Source organism: Schistocerca cancellata, unplaced genomic scaffold (genome assembly GCF_023864275.1).
Source record: "Schistocerca cancellata isolate TAMUIC-IGC-003103 unplaced genomic scaffold, iqSchCanc2.1 HiC_scaffold_1092, whole genome shotgun sequence".
In the NCBI taxonomy this organism is placed as follows: Eukaryota; Metazoa; Arthropoda; class Insecta; order Orthoptera; family Acrididae; genus Schistocerca; species Schistocerca cancellata.
The window spans coordinates 2,058,790-2,078,254 of NW_026047091.1; the positions used below are offsets into that span (position 1 = coordinate 2,058,790).

At 41.9% G+C, this 19,465-nt stretch overlaps 1 protein-coding gene across 1 annotated transcript in view; it reads right to left on the bottom strand.

The window, feature by feature from the left end:
* The window catches only part of LOC126154493 (dipeptidase 1-like), a 1,598,597-nt gene that overhangs the window by 755,316 nt on the left and 823,816 nt on the right, over positions 1-19,465 (bottom strand). Inside the window, exon 5 of the mRNA XM_049916146.1 lies at positions 10,879-11,053. Within this exon, the coding sequence (XP_049772103.1) occupies positions 10,879-11,053 (175 nt within the window). The remainder of the gene's footprint in view (positions 1-10,878; positions 11,054-19,465) is intronic.

Below are 19,465 nucleotides of genomic sequence, written 5' to 3' on the forward strand. Positions count from 1 at the left end.
AGTGTGAAAATTCATTGAATATGGTTTCTGACTATTACGGTCCTTGTAGGGAGATCTGTTATGTTATCGTTGCTGATAATAGGGTCCTCACTGGCGGGCAAAACAAAATTGTAGATGAATCTCCCATTCCCACTCATAAGGATGAAACAGAACACATATGTTTTTTTGGCGGAATTGAGCGAAGAAAGAGCCTCATTTCATGTATGTATTCCATGGGAAAGAAAACAAAAGTACTTCTCATTAAACATTTAATTTTACCAGGGACGACAATGAACACTAATGGCTGGAGTTGATGCAAAACACTGGAAAACGGGGTAACTGACCATGAAACTTCAGCCATTCCATTGAATTAATGTCGTCAGACGAGCCATCTGTGCACATACAACACTGGGCGTCTCTGGAAGTAACTTAAGCCGTCTATTAAGAAAGAGAGAAGACCCAGGAATCGAATTGGATTGTACATACTTCAATTTTCATGTTTTAACAACTTACATCCATCTTGAAAATCGCCCTCTCCTGAAACTTTCCCAATTTTCCCAAAAAGACCAGCCGAAAGTGTATTCTTTGTACAGGGATAGAGGAATGGTACCCACTGCCTATACCACACACGATATTGCGCACGACGACGATATACCTGATGACTAATTAAGTGGTATTGTTCGGTTTTCGTAAAAAATGCATAACACAGTGTTGTCTGTAATAATGTTATGTTCTTTTGCTATCGGTTTCATTTCTGAACCATCATCAACGGCTACTGTAGAACACACAAAAGTAGACAATATGATAACATCAACAGCAATAAGAAAAACAGAGAAAGTGTAAAATCGATCAAAATATGAAAATTATCACAGGTGTGTTACATGTCATACATTCTTTAAAATAAGTTATCCCAGGAAACCATTATTGCCAATATTGCGGAAGGAATATTTTTCTAGCCAGTGTATTAAAGTTTAGATACATATCATGTGTCTTCTTAACAATTTTTGCTTAGATTTTGTCGTATCTATAAAATTTCAGATGTTTTGCGCCTACATACTCTAATTTCACTTTATATTTCCTTTCACTCCTAAACATTGTCTTTCGTTCTTATAAAATAAATGACGTGTGACTAGTGCCTCCCGTCGGGTAGAAATGGTTCAAATGGCTCTGAGCACAATGGGACTTAACGTTTGAGGTCATCAGTCCCCTAGACTTACAACTACTTAAACCTAACTAACCTAAGGACATCACACACATCCATGCCCGAGGCAGGATTCGAACCTGCGACCGTGGTGGACGCGTGGTTCCAGACTGAAGCGCCTAGCACCGGTCGGCCACACCGGTCGGCTTTGCCGACCGCAGCGCCATATTCTCCCTGATTACATATCTCTGTATTTGAATAACCATGCCTCTACCAGTTTCTTTGACGCTTCGGTGTAGTTTCTCGGTGTCGATGTGTGTAGTTAAGGTATATTGCTGAACTCAACTTTTCGATAACATGTTCCATTACTTACCGAGATTTTTCTTTATGTTTGTAGTGTGATTTCGTTTCAGATTTGGTTTTCGGTATCGCTATGTTTGCTTGAGCTATACAGCTCACTTGTAGTTGTCGTTAACAGGTTTCGTAATTTTTCGTGAGTTTTAGCTATATTTTGTTTCTGTCCATGCTGCGTTCCCTATATTTCACTGTTACGATGGTTGTGGGGTTATTGGATTAGATATTACTTTTTCCCAACCCAGAAACACAGTTTCCCGCTGTTGTCCCATTAGTTTCTATATTTATTATTAAGAATTGCCCCGATTCAATAGCTCGTTATTATGTTTCTCCGTAAACTTTTCCGGCGTCATAATTGGTTGTATTCATGTCGGGTCTCCAGCCGGAACTTACCGTCATCTGGAAACAATATTTCGTCGCTCCACCTGGCCGTTGTCTTTAGGTGAGGCGGCCGTCGCGCTACCTCGCCGGTGAGTTAGACCGGAGGCCGTCTCACCTGAAGATAACGGCCAGGTGGAGCGACGAAATATTGTGTCCAGATGACGGTAAGTTCCGGCTGGAGACCCGACGTGAATACAGCCCGTTATTATGTTTCGCCGCCATGGACAAGTTTACGAGTATCGGTCGGCGTTACGATATCTTGTGTGTGTTGCATCTCTGACTTCTGAATAATAACGTTGGTTAAACTGAGAGGTGGAATCCTACGCTGTAGTTCGATAAGTCACATCGAGTTGTATAGTAACAGAAAGTCCCGGACTGATTTACTGAGATGAGGAAGAAGAGACAGTCTTTACAATTTTAAACCGGAAGTGATAAATTTTGGAAGAATTTGAAGTTCTCTCTCGCTCAACGGCGCTGTAACGAATGCTGTTGACGACAGACAAATTTGAACTTTATCATAGCCGTCATCTCTGCTCTGCGTAACGTATTATCTTTTTCTTCTGATGTAGAAGCGGAACCTGCATACAAAAGGAAATTTCTATTATCAGACTTAAATGATTTAAAGTACAATTAGAAATTACGGCATGACCGCCACGATAACGCAGCACCACAAAATAAACCACAACAAACAACTGTTACACAAATGGAACAGTCCCATTCTCTTCCATGCCAAAGTAGTATTACCTGTTGGTTTGATTCTTGAAAGGCCATTGCTTGGACACTTAACATTTCTTACATTTTATGGAAATCTTCTCCATAGTTTCTCGACCCACTGTCAGCACTGACGCAACGAATTCTGTGTAAAGGAATGAACAGTACTGTCAGATATTTTCGCCATATTAACCACCAACGTATATTTACGCAATACGGTGCACGAGTATGATATTCAGAAATAGAGGTTTGCACCCAAGTCGTCGTGAAAAATTGAATGGCGGAAGGAACGTCTCATTTGCTCGGCACAGCGAGTGGAGCACCTGCATCAGCTCCTATCTTGGCCTCGTTGGCCCTTTATACATTTTTCTTTGCTTTCCCCCGTCTCTTCAAAAGACTCGATTTTACTTTTAATGAAGGGCGCCGTTGATTCGCTCCTCAAACAGCATAAAAATGTTGCTTCCCAAATGAGCCCTACTGGGACGCGATGCAAATGCCGGAAGAGACCACGGCACCGTTGCCACATCCACTGCGCAGGTTGCAGCGTGGATAATCCAAAACAGAACACTCCACTGCAGATGACACACTTTAACGGACGGATTTGCAGCAAAATTTTCATATATTGTTGTCAGATATCTGCAGAAGGGCATATATTCTGAAGAGCTACTGCAGTGACCTATCATCATTTTAGTACAGATGCGAGGGAACTTTAAAAATAAGTTACGCATGTCATGCTATGCAAAGATTAGAACTGTTGATAATTTTGAAAATACCGGAATCCTATATATCGACAGTTAGTATAATATCGTTATCGGCGCCCGATATATGGAAAAAAATATAGAGGTGCCGATGGTGAAATGATCGACGTATCGGCCTATAAAAACATCGGTGGCACATTATAAAAGGGCTTCTCGATTTAGAGCTGTATATTGAAGTATTTATTTACTGTTAGTTATTCTGCACGTCAACAAACTAGCGGTCTGCTTATCGCCCTTCGAGAAAGAATTGAAAGAGAAACAATGCGCGTTCACACTTGGCGAAAACCACTTTGGTGCCAATGGTAAATGAATGTATGTGGCACAGTAAAATATGTCAAATGGGACGGTCGTTCCGTTTCGTCACATATCGGATTTGTCCAGAACACTGCATATCGACTCCCTGTTTTTCAGTTCTGCAAACGCCAGCTACCTAGCAGTTGTAGTGTCAAAATTACGTCGTGAGGTTAAACTGTAAGTAGGCTGTTTAGGTTCTTATATTGGTAACGCCGCCGCCACGTAGCGCTCTCTGTATGAAAATCACTGGCTGTGCTGTGTGCAGCCTGTGGCTAGTTTGCATTGTTGTCTGCAATTGTAGTGTTGGGCAGCTGGATCTGAACAGCGCGTAGCGATGTGCAGTTGGAGGTGAGCCGCCAGCAGTGGTGGATGTGCGGAGAGAGATGGCGGAGTTTTGAAATTTGTAAAACTGGATGTCATGAACAACTATATATATTATGATGTTAAGGTAAATACATTGTTTGTTCTCTATTAACATCTTTCAATTGCTAACTATGTCTATCAGTAGTTAGTGCCTTCTGTAGTTTGAATCTTTTATTTAGCTGGCAGTAGTGGCGCTCGCTGTATTGCAGTAGCTTGAGTAACGAAGATTTTTGTGAGGTAAGTGATTTGTGAAAGGTACAGGTTAATGTTAGTCAGGGCCATTCCTTTGTAGGGATATCTGAAAGTCAGATTGCGTTGCGCTAAAAAAATATTGTGTGTCAGTTTAAGCTCAGTCATGAATAATTGTTGAAAGGGGACGTTTCAAAACGTTCTGGTTTTTGTTGGTAGAGCCGAGCGTCGATTACGTCAACATTGCCCCTCACACGTCTCTACCCACGGCGAAGACCAGTCTTGTCGTTCACATTTTTAATTATCGTTTTAAAGCAACTGTTTTTGAAGAATGATGATGTGAAGAAATAACACATTTGTTTACAAAATATGACAGTGTACATGTGATGTGTTTCGGCAGTGAAAGGAACCTCTGACCACTGGTGACACTGCACAAGTTCCTCCGAAAAATCGTAACACAACACACTCATATGCCATACTAACAAATGTAAAACCTTTGAAACACGTCGCGGACATAAATAAACAGTGACTGGTAACAGGTATGTTGTTGTTTCATTTAATAGCACACTAGTTGCGTTAAATATTGTTTTTAACACACTTGGTGTGCTATTTCTTCACGTCGGAACTCTTGTGAATCCCTTCACAACGCCACCGCACCAGTGCAATAGGACTTCTTCTTTATACACCGGTACTTGCTTCACACAGTCCGCGAGAAAGATTGGGCGAGATGAAAGCTCAAAAAGTGGTAACACTCTTTCACACACAAAGTAAATGTATGTCCTATTACAATTTCAAATGAACAATTTAAAATATTTATCGAAAATTGCGAAAAAAATATAGTATAAAGCAAAAAATATCGGCACTCGATATTGCCAATTCGATATCGGTATGTAGATATATCGATGATAAACACCGCCGATATATATCAATACTTCTTGGAAAAATGTTTATATACCATTTTATCAACTGCCTTCGCAAATACCATTCGCCGGAGTGCCGCATTGTGAGAAGGGAGTACATCTTCCGTGGTCCATGCAGACACAAATGTGTTACGTCACGGACAACAGGTGCATCACATTGTTAGAACGAAGTAGTACAGCAGTTGGAAACATACTCCAAAGCTAATGTACGCAGGACATTACGATTCTTGTAGCCAAACGTCTGACTTGTACACAGATTCAACGTGAAATTCTGGCGGTATATGGAGCAAGTGTAATTTCACGTACAGTCGTAGTAAAACTGTGCTAAAACTTTGGCCGAGGCCGCACAGTTGTGGGTTGTGGAGATCAGGAAGGAAAGTGATCGACATCGGCCGTAGGAGATAATGTCCAGGCAATCGAGGGACTCATTCGCTCCAGTCGCAAATTTTCCAACGATGAATGCGTTCCTACGGCGCTTCACAAACGGCTTTGTGACCGAGGAGATGACGTCTGTCGTCGAGTAACTCAACGATTCGTACAATATCGCGATCGTTCTTTACAGAGACTTACTGATTGTCTTGAAATATAGTGTGAAATGTCCCCTTTGAAAAATTAATGAATTACTGTGCTGATAAACCTGTACGTTATTTGATTTTCAAACAGCTGAGCAGAACTGAAAGTACTCAGACATTTCTCTCTTTACTTATTCTGATCAACACTAAACTGACATACAATATGTTTACTGCAACGGAATCTGACTTTCAAAAATCCCTACAAAAGAATGGCCCTGAGTAAAAATAACCTTTCATGAATCGCTTACCTCACAAACATTTTCTTTACTCGAATTACTGCAAAACAGCGAGCGCCACTACTGTCAGCTAAATAAAAGATTCTAACTACTGAAGGCACTAACTACTGATGGACATAGTTGGCAAATAAAAGATTTTGATAGAGAACAAACAATGTATTTACGCTAATAATGTTCAAAAGTCATCATATATATGTCAGTCCATGATATCCAGTATTACAAATTTACTCTTTCTGATGGAAACACGTCCAGATCGTCCGCTCTCAAAACTCCGCCATCTCTCTCCCCACATACTCCACTGCTGGAGGCTCACCTCCAACTGCGCAACGCTACGCGATGTTCACATCAAACTGCCCAACACTACAATAGCAAATATTCCAAGAATGCAACCCAACCACAGACTGAACGCAGCACAGTCAGTGATTTTCATACAGAGCGCTACGTGGCGTTACCAACATATAAACCTAATCAGACTACTTACAAGTGTCATGTATGTATATACCATCGAAGTATAGTGCAGTATTCAGTAAAAGTTACTTGGCCTCACAAAATAATTTGTAACTTACCTTTTGAGGTTACCTCGTGTATTTCACACTCCTAGACACTCTTGATGAAAATCATAACTTTAAGGTAGCATGACACGGTAACCACATGATTTCGTTGTCACTAGTACCGCTTGTGGCCGAAATTCGACCGATTGAGTCACTGGGCCTGATATGTGATTAAAAATGTCGTGAATCTTAAAGTGATATACTCCATAAAAAACTAACTGTATTTGAAATTTTAGCCTCAGAAATGACCCATACCAAATGCTGCATTGTAGCTATGAGTGTTCTTGAAATAAATCTTTAATTTCTCTTTAACTGTCCCATCACTTTATGTGAGTCCTTGATGCAGTACATTGAAAAATAAAACCTTGTGTTAACGGCAGCAAATTAATTTTTCCCTTATGACAAAACAATGTGACTGGCGTTGGGTTGCATAAAATAACCTCAGATGCTAAATGACGTTCACTACAAAATCTGCAATTCAAATTCATCAAACCGCAGTTATAATTATGTTACTTATTTGAAATTACGTTCAGTGCACATTTAAATTTGTCTTTCAAAAATAGATTTATCATTATCACTGGCCACAACATTCCTGTTACTTTGTCTACACAAATATTGTATCTCTGTAGCTCATCGTCTTTCAGTCCGACCGGCTTAGTAGTGTTCTTCTTCGAAAGCCTACATCGACGATGTTTCGCTGAATGGTTCGCACGCAGATACTTTTGGATAGTCCAGCGAAATCTGCTGAAATTTGGGGAAGGGTTGCACTTTTATCACGTTGACCGATTCTCTTCATTCGTCGTGACAGAGGCAAACGAACACAAAGCTAGGTCCATTCACTCTTAGACGAAAGTAAGTGGAAAAACGATGTCAATAAAACAGTTCGTTGCCCTCGACGGCCTTTTTACTATGTTTCGGCGTCCACTACTGACGACATCAACGACGTAGCAGTTGTGGCATTGTAGCTGCACAGTATGAGTTGTTACAGCAAATCATTTATCTGCAAAATTTAAACGTAAACATTCTTAGAATTCGATTTCAGAAAACGTTGTTACTTTCCTGTGTCATTGCTACCATAGCACCTGTTCGGTACACAGAGCAGAAGTTTATAGCACTACAATTTTCTATGATCGTTGTTGGTCCCGTTGCTGCAGGATCTTTTTCTGGCAGCAAGTATAGCTGCTGTGTCCCATCGCGCGTGCACCGTTTCTAACACCACGTCCAAACTCATTTAAATCTTGTTAACCTGCCACTGTAGCGGCAGTAACCGATCTAACAACTGCAGCAGACACTTGTTGTCTTATATAGGTGTTGCGGACCGCTTAAATACGTTTTGATATTGAAGCGATTGGGAAATAACACATATTCCGATTTTCAAGGCAGGTAAAACTGTTAAGACATTAACGAAACTCGGTCAATGTGCGATTATCACGTGTTCCGTGGTAAAAGAGCCTCTTCTACTTCAGGGTAGAAGACGTGCACGACCGACGAAGTACGGCTTCACCGTCCACATGTTGTACAGCGAGTTTTAAAAATGTGTAGAATTTTACTTGTCATAAAATACGGTAACAGAACAGTTAATAATACATTGCAAGTAGTTTTAGAGATAAATGTGCAGAACTTTAAATTTCGTGCAAATGCTGCACAAAATACAACCTCAAACGCTGCAACAATAAAAACTGCAGAATACGAGCAGAAAATGCTTATGATGGGCCCTAGTGCGTGTTCCTTCATGTCACTTGAAAATCAGTCACTAGACTGAAACAGTGAGCAAAAAACAGCGTGTTTTCATAAGTACACTACCTTACAGGTACAACACTCTCCCCCACTTAAAACATCCGTCAGTTTTCGGTTTTGATATAAATCACTCAAACTTAACCGTTGACGATTCAAATAAATAGCTACTAATTAAAATTGCGAACAACTCAAATCAGAAGCATCGCAAAAATGTGGGGAAGGCGAACAAAGACGGCGCTTTATTGGTGAAACACACAACATACCTAGTAAAGGCATTGCCTACATTAGGCTTGTCTGCCTTTTCTATAGTGTTGATGTGTGTTATGGTGTCCTTACCAGACACAACTGACGGATGATATCGAAAAAGTTGAAAGAAGGGCAGCTCGTTTTTTACCATCGCAAACTAGGGGAGAGAGAGTCACATATATAGTACGATATATGAGGGTGGCAATCATTAAAATAATGAAATTCTCCTTGCGGAGAGATCTTTTCCTGCAATTTCAATCAATGACTTTCTCCTTCGAATGCAGAAAAATATTGTTGACTCTGATCCACATATGGAGAAATGTCCATCGTAATAAAACAAGAGAAAACATAGATCACACGGAAAGTTTAGGCGTTAATTTTTGCCACATTTTATTCGAGAATGGTAAGGTAGAGAAATACTGTGAATGTGGTTGTAGAGGGTGGCAAAAATACCAGGCCGTGCTGAAAAGTTATGCCTCCGAATTCTTTATGTGAGAGCTCTTAAAGCTCTTTAAGTAAAGCATACGTCATTATGATTCACTTTTGTTCTTCACTGGCTGCACCCGGCCACACTTTGCTGTGGCTCAGTCTCCTTAGGTGGAAACGAAATAAAAGTCAAATCACACGTTTTTATATGTATGAGAATTGAATATATGAACTAATCTCCTTTTTCCCCTGTTCCTGTCCATCTGTCACTTCCGCTTTCTTTGTCCATATCCCCCTTGCTCCCTTTCTCTCTGTCTACCACCTTCTCCTTTCTCTGTCCATGTTCTCCTCCACCCCTCTCTCTCTCTGCCATTCTCTCTCCTTCTGCTCTCTCTTTCTCCTCATATCTCCACCCATCACCTCCTCTCCCCTTTCTCTCTGGATCGTCTCATTTCTCTTATCTCCCAATCTTCTTTGCCTCCTCTGTCTGTCCTTCACCTTCTTCCATTTTTTATGTCCAATTCCTCCCACCCCTCTGTCCATTTCGCGTTCGTCCCTCTATCTGACCTTTGATTATTATTACAGTAAATTGAGATTCTTAGTAGTATTCTAATCATACAACAATAAATAAATAACAAGAATAACAAGTCTTGCTGTTTGCAAACTACGTTTCACGAAGTCAACGTCGTGTCGAAATTTCTGAAATGTCAGGCAAGAACTTTCAGAGAACCACGATATTGAACAAACGAACATTTACATTTTTATTTCTATACATGTGTACATATACATTTTTATTTCTATAGGTGTGTACATAACTGCAGCCGTCTGTCACTAGAGGCCTCGCAAATGTAGCGTTTAAAATGGAGTGTGTAATGTAACTATGCCCGTGCGTGGCGGGATTTCGAATTCGAGGAGTTGGTTCACACATGAAGCAGCCTCCCTTATAGCATGACTTTGATAGACCACACACGAATGCTGCGAAATATGCAGCAATGGTCGATGCCTTGGGTTCACTGTCATCGATAACCCTCCATACAATCCCGACTTGGTCCCATCCGATTTCCATCTGTTTACGAAACTTAAAGAATACTTTCGAGGACTTCAGTTTCATAGCGATGAATTTGTGCAAACAGAGGTGAAGTTGTGGCTCCGTTAACAAAGTGAAACATGCTACAGTGACGGTATCAACAAACTGGTTCCGCGTAGGAAGAAATGTGTTGGTAAACGGGCTGACAATGTCGAGAAATAAATGTGTAGGCGATAAGAATAAATAGGCAGAATGCTGGTGACCTTTGTTTTGGTTAAAATGTTTAAGAATTCCTCATAAGAAATTCTTCGGTAATACTTTTCAGCATGCCCTAGTAAAACTGTCCCGAAAAGTATTCCATGCGTATTAAGACAGATAGGCCAACAGCCTTGCCGCAGTAGTAACAGCGGTTCCCGTTAGATCACAGAAGTTAAGCGTTGTGGGGCTTGGCCACCACATAGATGGTTAACCGTCGGGTCTGCCGAGCGTTATTGGCAAGCGGGGTACACTAAGCGCTTGTGAGGACAATCGAGGAGGTACTTGATAGGAAGTAGCGACTCTGGTCACGAAAACTGACAACGGCTGTTAGAGAGGTGTACTGACCACATGCCCTTCCATATCCGCATCCAGTGTCAGTTGTGAGGTGAGGATGACACGGCAGTCGGTCGGTACCGTTGGGCCTTCGGACAGGGACAGTCAGCCCAGCTTAGTCTTAACGTGCATCTAATATCCTCCAGGGCTATTTTAGTTTGTGCACCCTGTAAGCCAAACACGTAAGTATGAATTGCAGCGCAATGATGTAGACGTACATGTAGGAGTCATGAAAACATGAGAACAGAAGGTGCTTAACATTGGCGCAGTGTGCCGAGCACTACGCAGTGTACGGTGTATCGTTTGCCACGTGATGGGGAATCATTCCCGCGCCTTACTTCGCGCCTCAGCCGGTGCCGTGCCCACAGCGCAGGGCCGGCGGACACACACAAGCAGACGTACCCGTCGATGAGCGGCACCTCGCGCAGGATGCGGCGCACCACCTGGAGCCGGGCCTCCAGCAGCCGCGACGAGCGCAGCTCCAGCGCCAGCGGGACGCCGACGCCGACGCCCAGCGCCGCCGCCACGATCAGCAGCCCGCACAGCGCCAGCCACTGCTTGTAGTCCAGCTCCAGCACTGCAAGAAAGCACAAGGCCACCGCCACCGGTCACCACAGGTGTCCAGCGAGACCGCAATGCACGCGCACTACCGTCTCTAAATAAAGGAATGCAGATGTTTTGTAATTACACATGCCTCACTCAAGGCGCGCAATTGCATACAAGTTTTTTCGAATATACACTACTGGTCATTAAAATTGCTACACCACGAAGATGACGTGCTACAGACGCGAAATTTAACCGACAGGAAGAAGATGCTGTGATATGCCAATGATTAGCTTTTCAGACCATTCACACAAGGTTGGTGCCGGTGGCGACACCTACAACGTGCTGACATGAGGAAATTTCCTAACCGATTTCTCATACACAAACAGCAATTGACCGGCGTTGCCTGGTGGAACGTTGTTGTAATGCCTCGTGTATGGAGGAGAAATGTGTACCATCACGTTTCCGACTTTGATGAAGATCGGACTGTAGCCTATCGCGATTGCGGTTTATCGTATCGCGACATTGTTAGTCTCGTTGGTCGAGATCCAATGACTGTTAACAGAATATGGAATCGGTGGGTTCAGGAGGGTAATACGGAACGCCGTGCTGCATCCCAACGGCCTCGTATCACTAGCAGTCGAGATGACAGGCATCTTATCCGCATGGCTGTAACGGATCGTGTAGCCATGTCTGGATCCCTGAGTCAACAAATGGGGACGTTTGCAAGACAAGACCACAACCATCTGTACCAACAGTTCGACAACGTTTCCAGCAGCATGGACTATCAGCTCGGAGGCCGTGGCTGCGATTACTCCTGATGCTGCATCACAGACAGGAGCGCCTCCAATGGTGTACTCAACGACGAACCTGGGTGCACGAATGGCAAAACGACATTTACTCAGATGGATCCAGGTTCTGTTTACAGCATCATGATGGTCGCATCCGTATTTGACGACATCGCGGTGAACGCACATTGGAAGTCGTCATGATAAAAATGGTTCAAATGGCTCTGAGCACTATGCGACTTAACTTCTGATTTCATCAGTCGCATAGAACTTACAACTAATTAAACCTAACTAACCTAAGGATACCACACACATCCATGCCCGAGACAGGATTCGAACCTGCGACCGTAGCGGTCACCCGGCTCCAGACTAAAGCGCCTAGAACCGCACGGCCACACCGACCGGCTGCTCGTCATCGCCATACTGGCGTATCACCCGGCGTTATGGCATGGGGTGCCATTGGTTACACGTCTCGGTCACCTCTTGTTCGCATTGACGGCACTTTGAACAGTGGACGTTACATTTCAGATGTGTTACGACCTGTGGCTCTACCCTTCATTCGATCACTGCGAAACCCTACATTTCAGCAGGATAATATACGACCGCACTTTGCAGGTCCTGTACGGGCCTTTCTGGATATAGTAAATGGTCAACTGTTGCCCTGGCCAGCACATTCTCCAGACCTCTCACCAACTGAAAAAGTTTGTTCAATGGTGGCCGAGCAACTGGCTCGTCACAATACACCACTCACTACTCTTGATGAACTGTGGTACCGTGTTGAAGCTGCATGTGCAGCTGTACCTGTACGCGCCATTCAAGCTCTGTTTGACTCAATGTCCAGGCGTATCGAGGCTGTTATTACGGCCAGAGGTGGTTGTTCTGAGTACTGATTTCTCAGTATCTCTGCACCTAAATTGCGTGAAAGTGTAATCACATATCAGTTCTAGTATAATACCCGTTTATCATCTGCATTTCTTCTTGGTGTAGCAATTTTAATGGCCAGTAGTGTATTTGACCTCAGTGTAGTAATGTTGTCATAGTCGCAGTATATTACAGAAAGTTTACATGACTAGTTTCGGTGAAACTCTGTCACAATTATCAAATGTAACAAGTATGAAATAAGTCTGCTATTAATTATGAGAACCTGCAGTGTAAGTACAATATAACCAACTCTGGGAAAAAAATTTCCACATCTTAACATTTTGAGATGTGGAGATTTCTGCCTCTACCAGTTAGTTTGGAGACAATGTACACAGATAATGTTATACAATATTCGTGCATGGATCTTGTTATTTCATTAAAATCGTCAAGATCCGTTCTGATGCTTCAGTCAACGATTCCACATCACACTTGAGCAAGGTATGTTTCAGATTAACAGCAGAATACCTGAGACAAGATTTTCACTTGTCGTATTCGTTATGCAAGTAACTGGATAACGCTGATCCTAATTCAAGATATACGTCGTTTAGATATTAATGTACCATACAGATAAAGGGTTAACACTGATTAGGTGCAATTATATTCCTTTTCCGCCATTACTGCATGGCGACGTTTAATTTAACCTGATAAATTCACAGTACAGTTTCCTATGACAAATGTCTTGAGTTTATATGTTACTTGTATTTCAGATTCTCATAATTAATATCAGACGTATTTCAGAATTGTTACACTTACATTTGATAATGTTGACTGAGCTTCACCGAAAGTACTCACGTAAAATATCTGTAATTTACTGTGATTATGACTTGTCTACTGTTCTGCAGTCAAATAAATTTGAAAACAAAAATTATGTGCTGATGCTGCATTAAGTTTTAGTGATTCTCGAACTAATTCTCGAAAATTTCCACTCGCATGTGGATATTTCAATGATTTAAGGGCATTGCTTGTGAGAAACTCAGCTTGCCCTCTTCTCAAATGATACACTGCGAACTATGGATGAAGGGCAACAGGCAGATTCCATCCATCCGCATAACTCAAGGCCATCATCCTTCACAGACGTTGGACATTCTAAAGACGTCGATTCACCAAAGCAATAGATTGCAAACGGAACTGGAACATCTGCTAACTGTGTTTCTCTACGACGGATATTCGTCTCAACAAGTATAGACAGCGCTACAGACGTACAAACGAGAGGACAAAGCAGAGGATGGGCCATTCAGAACGACTGCTCGTCTACCATACATTGGAAATGTTTCAGCTAAAATAGAATATTAGGAAGACATAAATCACAAGCAATCTTTCGACCTCCTTCCGAAATATGAGCGCTTTTGGGGCCTGTTAGAGACGACTTAGAGTTGGGCTAAGGAGGTGCTTACAGGATTCCGAATGAATGGTGCAAATCTTATCCATTGCGAACGGCGCGTGCTTTGCAGGATCGCATTGTAGAACATCAGTGGCATACTCGCGTTCTCCAAGCAAAGAAGTTCGCTATCGCAGAACACTGTATTTCCACTGGTCATTCGGTGAAATACAATGAAAAAAATTGTGTTCCACATCTCGAACTCTTACACTTCAGTCAGCAACGAATCAGTGCTAATATGACTGCCTGAACATCTTATGAATCGAGACGGCGGTTTGCAGTTAAATTCTGAAAGGGACCCAATTATAGAAACACTTTGGGCTCTGCGTAATCGGCGCCTACCTGTGGTCCTACCCTGCATAAACAATCCACGGAGGGCGCGCAGAGCAGCATACACACACACACACACACACACACACATACACACACAAACACACAGCAGAAGCGCATCTGCACAAGCAATGCATGAGCAGTACCCACAAGGACACCACGTATGTGACGGTGGGCCCTTAATTAGGAGGCCTTAATGTATTGCTCGTCAGTTTTCACCTGAGCATGGCCTGAATTGCATTTCGCCTGATTCGCAGGCAACCCGCATAACGCAGCTGTCAAGCAGGTCCTCTAATCACTCCTCGGTACAGTCGTTTGACTATCGAAAATGGTTCCAACAAATCACTACAAGAAAACACTGCTCTGTATCGCAATAACTCAAGATGTAAAATTACACCATGATACTACAAATATCAGGGAACACCTTACACAGATAAGATTGTCCTTAAGGCTTGTAAGCTAACATTCATTGCAATAAATGACATAACTGAAATGTTACCACTCTCATTATTACGTCAGATAGGTATTGCACGTAGTAAGTTCGTCGTATTCATGATTTCCTCTTCAAAGTAACATACCATACTTATTATTTAACACAAAATGACATTAAAAATTTGTTATTCACAAGCAGCTAGTTGAGAATACGTTTGAACTTCAAATTAAAACGTCCTTATTATTAAAACGTCGGAGAAAATTGTGTTTTCCTTCTCCTTATACGACTGACAGTTCGATATCGCTTGCTTTGACATGTGCGTCGATACTTTTATTTTTCTGAATGTTTCCATTAATTATTTTACTGGCCGCCACGAAGCATTTTGAACATAATATCATGGAACGCGTGAAGGCTGTTCCTTCCCTCTGACTGAGAGGGCTAACTCAGGAAGTAATTTGATTTTTTATTTAATTTTCTTCTTTATTTTATGGAGTATAGGTGCAAAGCGACTGATTCGCTGTCATTATTTTATTTTTATTTTCTGGAGTGTAGGCGCAAAGCGTCTGCTTCGCTGTCATTATAGGCATACACTTGCCCTTCAAGAGGATTTTAGTTTTCCTTCGATGCTTCGCTAGCGGTGAACAATACACAAGAGATATTCCTCGCAGGGATTCAGTGTCTTCTCTTCCATCACCTCACCTCCATAATCAACGTCTTCCACAAGACGTCGACGCTCCAGGAACCTGTACCGAGACGTTTCCGCTTTTCAGACTGAATGGACAGTGCAAAAATTCGTCTTTTCTGTTTGGAAGAAGCAACGTTTTATTTTAAAGTTAAAGAAGCTCGCCGAAGAAGGCGTAATTGGAGAGCGCAAGGCCGGGCTATAAGAGGATTTGGGAGGACCGTTAAAGAAGAAAAAAAGTAAAAAAATAAAAACAAACAAAAAATTTAAAAAAAGTAAAAAAATAAAATAAATCTGCTGATGATTTTTGATAGGGAGAGACAGATTCTATTCGCTTCTGGCTACGCCAAGTGAAGAAGGGGTAATGGCATCGTGGCCTGAAATTCAGATTAATCATGATATTCCTTCACTACCAAGTAGACGTTAGGTTGAACCACAATGAAGTCAGGAATGGCGACATGTAGATTTTCTATCACCAGTTACCTTTATTATACTAGTTATTTATTTATAGTGACGAAACAAACGCTTTGTAGGGTACAGGTCGCTTATTCCATCTTCCATTTGAGCTTCTGTATTTCGATAAAATTGGTTCTGAACTGGGAATGCAACTCAGACCGCCCTTAACGCGGAATTTGATCCCTTCGTGACAATACAGCTAGACTACAATTTGTTGTTTGTTCGAAACTGCAGATTCTTCAACAGCTCCACATTTTGCGCGTGAAGGGGTTCGAATCCTGACCCAGCACTAAAGTTTTCATCACTTATTTTCAGGCTCAATGATGAGAACACCTATCTGCTGGTGGATAATAATTTTGATTTTTTAATGTATTTTCATTCGTTGTCAACACTAACGATATCTGACGTTTTTGACTCCCAGCGAGACACAGAACTACTTGCGAGGTCACTGTAAGTTCATGGATGCTAGTGGAGAAAAATTCGGTAGCTGACGTCTCTTTATGTGTAGTCAACAACGATATGTGTGGGGTTCGATTCCCAGTCAACACTGAACTCTTCGTCATATTATTTCTAGTTCAAACATGCACACATGTCGCTGCTGGTGTAACAAACCCATATTTAACGTTCGATTACTGTAGTAAATAACAGGGATAGGTTCCGGGTTGGAGTGCTGGGAAAGAAAAAATTAATGTTTCGTCTCGTCATTTCAGTTAAAACATCTAGCTACTACCGAGAAAATCCGATATGCACAGTTGATTGTGCTTCGATAACAAATCTGATTAGGTTCTGGGTTCGAATCCCTGTCTAACACAAAGTTTTACCTCAAGGCATTCCAAGTAAGTAACTTGTGAAGATGCAATATTTAACATCTCTCGTATTTCGTTAACAGGGAAAATAGATGCTGGTTAGGAATTCCTGTCCGTTAAAAACTTTTACGTTATGTAATTTAAAGTTGATATTTGCTAACTGATACTGTCTAAAATCGTGGTATTTCACTCTTTGAATGCATAGTCAGGAATGACTGTTAGTTCCCATCAGTCACTAAATCTTCGCTTAGTCTGCATGGCCTGGGTTTGAATCCAAATGCAGAACCAGACGGTTCGTCATGTCATTTGAAGCTCATACATATTCTCAACTAGCTGCTCGTGAATAACTAATTTTTAATGTCATTATGTGTTAAATAATAAGTACGGTATGTTACTTTGAAGAGGAAATCATGAATACGACGAACTTACCACGTGCATTACTTATCTGACGTAATAATGAGTGTGGTAACATTTCAGGTATGACATTTACTGTAATAAATGTTAGCTTACAAGCCTTAAGGACAATATTATCTGTGTAAGGTGTTCCATGATATTTGTAGTATCGTGGTGTAATTTTACATCTTGAGTTATTGCGATAGAGAGCAGTGTTTTCTAGTGGTGACTTGTTGGAACCATTTTCAATAGTCAAACGACTGTACTGAGGAGTGATTAGAGGACCTGCTTGACAGCTTCGTTATGCGGGTTGCCTGCGAATCAGGCGAAACGCAATTCAGGTCGTTCGGATACTTTTGAGCACGACTGTACATATATAATCTGGCGGGAACGGTGGGCAGGAATGTGCTGCTATTTGCTGAAGATCATGTGCTTCACGATAAGTTGTCGAAACTGAATGTCTGTAAATGGACACAAGATGAAGAACACAATGGCAGCTGGCTCTAAATGTAGAAAAATCTAAATTAATGCGGATGTGTAGGTAAACCTAAACCAGATAACTAATGAGACAGTCCCGAAGACGTTTCCGGCGATCCAGGAAAATATTTGCTTTCCTATAATTTCACTGTTGGATCACAGTGATGATGTGTAATCAGGTTATTAATTTCGGTCGCTAATGACCACCTGCAGACCTGAGTAAAAATGAGTTGCTTTACACATATCACACTATTAGACCGTCACATGTAATAGTTTGATATGTGTAATGCAACACGGTTTTACTCGGGTGTCAAGATGGTCACTACCGATCGAAATTAATAACTTGATTGCAGGTAAATACTGGGTTCCAACACCGGAATTATAATTAAACAAACATAAACCCATAACGTTCTGGTACAGCATTAGCAGTGTCCTGCTTGACACAGTCAAGTGGTTTAAATATCGGGGCATAGCGTTGCAAAGCGATATGAAATGGCACGAGCACGTGAGGATTGTGGAGGGAAAGGCGATAGGCTTTGGTTTACTGGGAGAATTCTAGGAAAGTGTGGTTCACCTGTAAAGGAGACAGATGTAGGACGGTACTGCGATCTGTTCTTCAGTACTGCTCGAGAGTTTGGGAAGTGCATCAGGTTGGATTACAGGAGCACGTCGAAGCTATTCCAGAGCGAGGTGCTAGATCTTTTACCGTTAGGATTGAACAACATGCAAGTGTTACGGAGATGTTTCATGAACACAAATGGGAATCCCTAGAGTGAAGGCGAAGTTCTCTTCGAGGAACTCTATTGAGAAAATTGAGAGGCTCGAAATTTGAAGATAACTACAGAAATATTTCACTGCCGCCAACATAAATTACGCGTAAGGACCACGAAGATGTGAGAAATTGGGGTTAGATTGTACATAGTCGCTTTCCTCTAGCTCCATGTGCAGCTGGAACAGGAAAGGAAATTACTAATAGTAGTGTGGGATATCCTCCACCACGCACGGTATGTTGGCTTGTGGAGTATGTATCTAGATGTATATCACGTTATGAAAATGATGGTCAACAGTTTTTGTTCTACTATGGAAACAAAAGGAAGTTATTAACTGATATATAAGATGAATGCGGGCAATTTCGCTTTAGTTCCTTTTTTATCAGTCAAATACACTGCTCTGCAAACTTCAGTAAACGAATGAACTGCAGGACCGTTCTGCCAGAAGTCTCCCAGTCGTGCACAGGGAGTTGGACGTCATATGGTGTGAGGTCAGAGTGAATAAAGCGCCAAATGAGGTTGTCTCCATAACACGAGGTAACTGAAGGAATGAGAAAAGATAGAGTGTGTCCATCAGCGGGCAGTTATGGTACTATATGGTGGTTTCTTCATTGGACGAATTCATTCTTGGAAGAATCATCGGAAAACTGTAAGAAGGACGAGTGTGACGGGTGTAGCTCGGGTGTTTGATATTGCTAACAGCATTTTTTCTCACGCCTTGGGAGCATTCCGAGTCACAATTATTTCTTCCCGAAGAATAGGACGTGGTCAACTCCAGTCAACTACAGCAGCAGATGAGCGATACAGTGTGCAATAGACAAGAAGGAACCAGGGTCAAAAAGCGGATACAGGTACAACTGCGCTTAACAGACCTGCAATGCAAAGACTGTCACGTTCCAAAGTGGTATGGACACTACATGGCAGTACTCTCCCAGCCCAGAGACCTGTACGAGTACTTTGCGTTCCCTTCACACCAGCACATCGGTGGAAAAATTTCTGATGTTGCCAAGAG